An 8,575-nucleotide genomic window follows, 5' to 3' on the forward strand; every position below is an offset into this window, starting at 1 on the left:
ATGGGTCTCATTACTCCAAACTGTCCAGCAGAAAACCTGGCCTTGTTGCCTATAGCAAATGAACATGGTTGCTCAGGTTTTTCTGCCCACGACCTCTAGAGATAATCACAGGCTCTTGCTGCTGGGCATTCACCCATTAGGATTGGTGCACATGCGGCAGAAAAATCTGCAACAAATCCAACCGCGGATTTCACCACAAATCGTTGCAGCAAAATCTGTATGTGAAATCTGTAGTGAAAATCAGCAACAAAAATAGACATGCCGCAGATTTTAAAATCTGCACTGATGGTCAATTTCCATGCAGAACAATTTTGCAGCTTGTAGATGAGATTTGTTCAAAAATAAGCACATAACATCACCAGTATTTCCGCTATGTGTAGACCTATATCCCCCTACTAAGTGGTCTAATTCTTCTTTATCCCCAGGTGTTAATGACTTTCTGTTTTGGTGACAACATTGTATAAGCTCATTGTATAATACACACATGCCATAAATTGATGACAGATTGATTGACATCAAGTGATTGGTAATAAAAAAGTTGCTAAAGCTAGTTGTAGTGTAACTGGGTATGTATGGAAACAACGCTGTCAATATTGAGAAAGGCACATCAGAATAAAGTCATACATATGCACTTGGTTCTCCAGCTGTTGTTGAATTACAAGGCACAGTATACCAAACAGATGGCGGCTAGCAGGGAATTTACTAACAACATATTGTCTACTTTTTCTTACAATATAATTCACCTTTAGTGACTGATATTCCATGAATACATTATCTAATAGCAAGTACAGAAATTCCCTTATATGCTCTTATTATATGAATTGTTCTTCTTACAATTGAGGACATTCTAATAATAAGGCATCAAGGAATTTCATAGTCTGCACGGTTTCCAAGGAAAATAGCAGCTGCCTTTAAAGCAGCATAAACAGGCTGTCCGAAAACAGCTTGTATCTGCTGATAGGCTAAGGGCTCATTTACACGAGCGTGTTATACGTCCGTGCGACGCGCGTGATTTTCACGCGTGTCGTAAGGACCTATGTTAGTCTATAGGGCCGTGCAGACAGTCCGTGATTTTTGTGCAACAGCTGTCAAACTCTGAATGTAAACAGAAAAGCACCACGTGCTTTTCTGTTTACAAACATCCAAACGGAGTGTCATAATGATGGCGGCTGCGCGAAAATCACGCAGCCGCGCATCATACGCTGCTGACACACGGAGCTGTTAAGTGCTTTTTGCGCACGCAAAACGCTGCATTTTTTGCGTGCGCAAAACGCACACGCTCGTGTAAACCCGGCCTAACACTGATAATAGGTAGAATTTCAACATGGTGGAATAAAATGACCCCACTACTATCCACATGGAGCTCTGCAATTGTCACTTATATAGTTATATAGTTAATATGGGATGCATATTGTTTGTGAAAGTTGTCACCTAAATAGGGGAATTGAGTGGAAAAGTTACCTGAGTAATGCCATTTTATAAAATATAAACCTCAAACCATAAAGACCTGTTAACACATATAAATGTCATAGATGATGTTCCCCCATCTCTATTAGCCAAAGTGGGGGGCGGCTGTAAAGAATCACGGTGGGACCATTACTTGGTTGGATATTGAGTTCAGTTGAGTACGGGGGGTTACCAGCACAGACCTCTGGTGACCAGCTTATGGTTGGGAGATATGCTGAACCAAATTGAGTTGTCCGTGTTGGACAGCTGCCATTGTTATCCACATCATTTGTCTTCTGTTAGGACATGTATTTGTATGTGCGGTCCCATGTAGTAGTTGCTATGAAAGGGTTTTCCAGGATTAGAAAAAAAGGGGTTCTGCTTTTCTGCCAGAAACAGTGCCACACATGTCCATGGGTTGTGTCTGGTATTGCATCTCAGCCCCATTTACTAATCCCAGACAACCCCTTTAAAAGTACTAGTGTGTGCATATATATATATATATATATATATATATATGCATACACTACATATATATATATATATATATATATATACACACACGTCCATAATGCATATAAGTGATTATAGATTAACAATAATCTGTCATATAAAACGGTGAGTGTACTATCTTGTTTCTTTAGGAGAACTTCTGTCTTTACATGGAGCTACTATCCAGTCAGTGCCGGACATGTATAAACAGCTAGTAATTCCCCAAGGGATTATGTTCATCTGGATTTCTCTGACATTATAAGTGGCTTTAGAAGAACAGTTCTTGATGACTAATACACCCCCCTTGTCTTAAATGATTCCTACAGTAGACCCAGCGGTTTACTCCTGGGAAGGGTCATATTACACAAACTCTGACTACTAGTTCTTAAACTAAAACCAGGCATTGAGGTCAGTATCTTGCCCCCCTAATTCACACAGATTCTGCTTACTAACAGTTTAGGTCTCCTGCTTCACATGTCTTCCAGGACAGCAGCATCAAAATGAACAGGACAGCAGCCAACGAAGAGCCGGGCAGTGATTGGAAGGGCACAGTCATTCTTCTTTTTAAGAGAGGTCGATTTTCCCAGCAGAGGCAAATACCCACATCCTGCGTATGGGTCTGGTTTTCCTTTAGATGACATGATGTGTCCATGCACATATCTGGTTGCCACACGGTGCCAGGCTGAAGCTGGAGACATTTGTGGGCTATTGAGGGTAGTCTGTTGTCTTTAAAGGTGCAGCATCTCATAGTGAATCTCCAGTCTAACCCTGCAGCATATGGACTGGTGGAGGCTGAGCACCCAGTTGGTCTGTGAATGACATCCATAAGTAAATGATTCATGTGTAAGATACAAGACAGATAAACATGCTGTATATATACACCTATGTATGACTGTATAATGAACCTCCAACCCCTTTGCTGACAGCCACTACAAAGCCATCTGGAAGACATATCAAATAGCACAGTTCTATAGTCAGCAATAACTCAGCTGCTTAGCCCCCACCATTACTTTAAAAAAAAATTGTTTGAGATCTTGGTATCAGGGGTAGAAAAAAAATTACATTTTTCTGAATATTTCTAATTGAATTTACTGTCAATTTCCGATGTAATTGCAAAATGCATAAATGGGATATTTTTTTTAAAGCCGGTATAGGAAATGGTTGATTGACGTTTTTATACATAGGGGTGTTATGTGCCAATGAGATGCTTCACGTAATCTCAAAATAGTCAAAGTATAAAAATATAGGCACATATAAAAATAAGAAACAACAACTTTTAAAGTCGAAAAGGTAAATTCTTTGTATAAATATAGTGATATACAAAAACACATAGTGTAAAAGTGCAGAAAAGTTTTCACCCCATATGATGAAGTTCTTTGGTTCAGATAAGCCGGCGAGACATTACTTTTTACGGACTTGAAATCTGAAGAACTTCAGCAGAGACCCACGCGGAAGGTCAGTCGCCGTTTAGATTACGCCTGGGGCGACGTTTCGGGGGACCTCCCCCTTTCTCAAGCGCTTGAGAAAGGGGGAGGTCCCCCGAAACGTCACATCATATGGGGTGAAAACTTTTTTGCACTTTTACACTATTGCCATAGTGTTTATGTATATCACTATATTTGTACAAAGAATATACCTTTTCGACTTTAAAAGTTGGTGTTTCTTATTTTTATACGTGCCTATATTATTAGACTTTTATACGTAATATTTATGGAGCCCAAACACACACTTTCCTAATGACAATTTTTATTTGCGTCAGGTAAAAAGCAGTGTCCCTCTCATTTGCACTCCATGCCCATGAACTTTTACACCATTTTTACACAATTTACCCCATGGTGGTGAGTTTTTTCAACTAAAACCTGGTGTTCTGTAGCATGTGCCATATTGTCCAACAAGGTGTGCGATGTATTGACCAACATGGCGGAGATGTGTCAATACTAGTGCAAAGTGGAGGAGCTGCCCATAGCAACCAATCAGATTCCAGCTCTTATGTTTCAGAGACCCTTTGGAAAATGAGAGATAGATTCGGATTGGTTGCCATAGACACTAGTATGCTACTTTGCACGTGTATGGATACACCGCCCCCCCCATTGTTCTGTTGTAGACAGTATTGATACATGAGACCATGTTGGTTGTGGGAAATGTTTTTCAAAAAGGGCGCATTAAATTAGAAGTTTGAGGCATTTACACAAGATGTAGTTGAGACATAGAATACAACATTTTTTCTATAATATGGAAGCAAATAGCTATTGTCAAGTGTTCTTACGTGAGACATTTTACTTGGGAGACAATTATGTTGTTCCGACATTTCTGATGTAAACTTTTTGTCAGTCCTAGTTATGGGTCAAACATTATATTCTGCTATTTTCAGGTAGTAATGTGTCAGAAATGTATGGCAGTGAATAGCAGCTGTAAGGGAGTTCATGTGGGACATCTTCCTCATTCATTAGCATTTGGGAGGCATTTATTAAGTTGTTCCCACATTTCTGAAGTAAATTTGTAATAAGCGTCAGTCATAGATGTCAGTCACACACCATATTCTAATAAATCTTCTCATCTGAGACATTTCCCTCACAGTTGTGCTTAAATGTCGCAGACAAAGTTGTGTCCAGAGGTCATTATATCCGTGAGCCCCATTGTGTCGCCTTTACATTCATCTCTACGGACTGCCATATATTGACTCTGCCACCTTGGACATATAGGAAGAGAGGAGGAAGCCGGCTACAGCTGCAGGAAGGGTGACAGACACGGGGCAGGGAGGAGCAGCAGCTGGAGGGGGCGGGATACCTCACTCAAAGACAGGGAGAAGTCTCCTGTACTGCCGGGGAAAGACGGTAACCCTGTGTCCCTGTGCACCCCCTGGACCGAGCCCTCTCCCCCATGCCTCTCACCTCCCCTCCTCAGCAGTCAGGAGCTCTGGGTCCGGCTGGAATTGTCCTCCATCCCTCTTGCTGGGGTCTCTTGCCTGTGGGAGCAGCCGGCAGCCCCCTCCCCTTTCCCCTCACTCTGTTGGACTGTGTGTCCTGACCCCGAGCTCTTCTTACACCTCACAGACAGATGAGGCAGCTCTGCCCTCCCCTCAAGTATCAGGCTGCACAGTACAAGCAGCCCGGAGCCCAAGAGCTCGCACAGGGACTGACAGCTCTCTATGGACAAACCCAGAGCCCTGAGGGAAAAACAAACAGGGATGCTACCTAGACAGGAGTGATGGGGAGGAGGGGCTGTAGGATAGCAGGGACCAGTCCCCATCCCTGGGATGTGTGTGTGTTTTATGGCTTCCTCTAGACCCAGATCATAATCTTACAGAAGGAGGCAGTCATGGGGATGAAGTACAGCCATTCAATCACTTCCAGGCACTGTCTGTGTCATTTAGGAGGTAAAGGAACCTTCCAGAAAATGACCAATAATACAATGTAGTATAGATGGTAGGGGTTATGATTACTATTATAGTATTTGGTTAAAGCATAAAAGTATTACATCAACTTATCATAGTATAAGACAAAGTTGAGCCATGGGAAAATGTGGTGCTGTAAGGAGTTCTTATTATACAGATGTATAGGGACTCCATGTGTCATAATACAGATGTGTAGGGACTCCATGTGTCATAATACAGATGTGTAGGGACTCCATGTGTCATAATACAGATGTATAGTGACTCCATGTGTCATAATACAGATGTATAGGGACTCCATGTGTCATAATACAGATGTGTAGGGACTCCATGTGTCATAATACAGATGTGTAGGGACTCCATGTGTCATAATACAGATGTATAGTGACTCCATGTGTCATAATACAGATGTATAGGGACTCCATGTGTCATAATACAGATGTGTAGGGACTCCGTGTCATAATACAGATGTGTAGGGACTCCATGTGTCATAATACAGATGTGTAGGGACTCCATGTGTCATAATACAGATGTATAGGGACTCCATGTGTCATAATACAGATGTATAGGGACTCCATGTGTCATAATACAGATGTGTAGGGACTCCATGTGTCATAATACAGATGTGTAGGGACTCCATGTGTCATAATACAGATGTATAGGGACTCCATGTGTCATAATACAGATGTGTAGGGACTCCATGTGTCATAATACAGATGTGTAGGGACTCCATGTGTCATAATACAGATGTGTAGGGACTCCATGTGTCATAATACAGATGTGTAGGGACTCCATTAGTCATAATACAGATGTGTAGGGACTCCATGTGTCATAATACAGATGTGTAGGGACTCCATGTGTCATAATACAGATGTATAGGGACTCCATGAGTCATAATACAGATGTGTAGGGAATCCATGTGTCATAATACAGATGTGTAGGGACTCCATGTGTCATAATACAGATGTATAGGGACTCCATGTGTCATAATACAGATGTGTAGGGACTCCATGTGTCATAATACAGATGTGTAGGGACTCCATGTGTCATAATACAGATGTGTAGGAACTCCATGTGTCATAATACAGACACATAGGGACTCTATCTCTCATAATACAGACGTATAAGAACTCCATGTGTCATAATACAGATGTGCAGGGACTCCATGAGTCATAATACAGATGTGTACTCAATGTGTCATAATACAGACTCCATGTGCCAAAATACAGACGTGTAGGGACTCCATGTGTCATAATACAGACGTGTAGAAATCCATGTGTCATAATACAGATGTGTAGGGACTCCATGTGTCATAATACAGATGTGTAAGGACTCCATGTGTCATAATACATACATATAGGGACTCCATGTGTCATAATACAGATGTGTAAGGACTCCATGTGTCATAATACAGACGTGTAGGGACTCCATGTGTCATAATACAGACGTGTAGGGACTCCATGTGTCATAATACAGACGTGTAGGGACTCCATGTGTCATAATACAGACGTCTAGAACTCCATGTGTCATAATACAGATGTGTAGGGACTCCATGTGTCATAATACAGACGTGTAGGGACTCCATGTATCATAATACAGACGTGTAGGGACTCCATGAGTCATAATACAGACGTTTCATAATACAGACTTGCAGTTGCACAGAGCCGTAATACAGCATCTGTAAACTTTTATGGGGCCCCACTGTACCTTATATCATACGGAGGTCTTTTCTGCCGGATTCTGAATGAATTCAGTAGAAATGTTTGCTTTGGATGCTGTATTACAGGGCTATTGTACCCCAGAAGCATTGCTTTTAGGAGAGAATAACCCCACACAGAGCACCATACTGTACCCACGGCACCATAGTACTATAATATGCATGAGGCCTAATACTTAAATCAGTACTATACTCTTAAAACCTTTTTCATGCCAATATTGCGGCAAATTTATCCCATTGGAGCTTAAGGGCGTGTTCAGACGTGGCAGAATTGCTGTGGAATTCCGCTGCGGACAGTTTGCAGTGGAATTCTCCAGCGGCCATTTTTTACATTTGTTTCAATACATTTTTAGGCAAGTTAGTTCGGACGTTGCGGAAAACTCTGCTGCGGACCATAATTTTCCCTCCGCAGCATGCACTGTCTGTTGCGGAGAAGAAGCGGAAGTTCACTGCGGATTTCAGCCTTTGCAATGCAAAAACTGAAATCTGTGGCAAGTCCGCTGTGTTTTCTGCAACGTCTGAATTACCTGTCAATTATGCAAATGTTGGTGCAGATTCATAACGCAATTGCCCCAAATCTGCACCAACATTTGCAGCGGAAAAACTCCGCCACGTCTGCCGTGCCCTTAGGCTTCCTTCACACACACTTTTTCTGCAGCGTTAAAACCAATGATGCCATCAAATTTAACACTTAGGGCTTATTTAGACGAACGTGTAATACGTCCGTGCAGCGCGCGAGATTTTCACGCGCCTCGCACGGACCTATGTTAGTCTATGGGGCCATGCAGACTGTCCGTGAGTTTCATGCAGCGTGTGTCCGCTGTTTAAAAGTCAATGGGTGCGTGAAAATCACGCGCAGCACACGGAAGCACTTCCGTGTGACGCGCGTGATTCGCGCAATAGCAGTTAAAAGTATGAATGAAAACAGAAAAGCACCACGTGCTTTTCTGTTTACAAACATACAGAGTGTCATAATGATGGCGGCTGCGCGAAAATCACGCAGCCACGCATCATACAGGGCTGACACACGGAGCTGCTAAGTACCTTTTGCGCGCGCAAAACGTTGCATTGTTTGCACGAGCAAAATGCACACACTCGTGTAAATCCGGCCTGACACGCATCTAAAAAAAAAAAAAGGAGAAAAACCCCTATGGATGTTTATGTGATATAAAAATGTCACTAAATGCCGCTGAAGAACCCAAAGTCAGCCTTGCTGCAATTTTGAAAAAACGCCACTGAGCCAAAAATACAAGACAAAAACGCTTAAAATAGCAAGCACTTTTTGGCAGCATTTAAAAGCTTCCTATTGACTTAAAGTGTAGCTAATCGTTTGACAAACTTCTGACATGTCATAGTGACATGTCAGAAGTTTGGATTGGTGGGGGTCCGAGCACTGAGACCCCCACCAATCGCTAGAACGAAGCAGCTGAAGTGCTCTTGTGAGCGCTCAGCCGCTTCGTGTCTGTTCAGCTTTTTCCGGAAAGCCGATGTATCGGAGTCCAGGCTCATAGACTTTCTATTGAGTCCGT

General features: G+C 42.3%; 1 protein-coding gene across 3 annotated transcripts in view; it reads right to left on the bottom strand.

Moving 5' to 3' along the window:
• Positions 1–5,103, bottom strand: part of LOC142749750 (cell surface hyaluronidase CEMIP2-like) — an 87,066-nt gene extending 81,963 nt beyond the window's left edge. For 2 of the 3 annotated variants that reach the window (XM_075858152.1, XM_075858150.1), the window contains exons 1-2: positions 3,768–3,866; positions 2,392–2,747 (exon numbers count right to left, since the gene is read on the bottom strand). In XM_075858152.1, coding sequence (XP_075714267.1) covers positions 2,392–2,747; positions 3,768–3,772 — 361 coding nt within the window. In that variant the 5' untranslated portion in view covers positions 3,773–3,866. Of the gene's footprint in view, positions 1–2,391; positions 2,748–3,767; positions 3,867–4,829 lie in introns of those variants that run through there. The other variant, XM_075858151.1, reaches the window with a different exon arrangement.
• Positions 5,104–8,575: the final 3,472 nt, after the last annotated feature.

The sequence above is a fragment of the Rhinoderma darwinii genome, chromosome 3, assembly GCF_050947455.1.
Source record: "Rhinoderma darwinii isolate aRhiDar2 chromosome 3, aRhiDar2.hap1, whole genome shotgun sequence".
In the NCBI taxonomy this organism is placed as follows: Eukaryota; Metazoa; Chordata; class Amphibia; order Anura; family Rhinodermatidae; genus Rhinoderma; species Rhinoderma darwinii.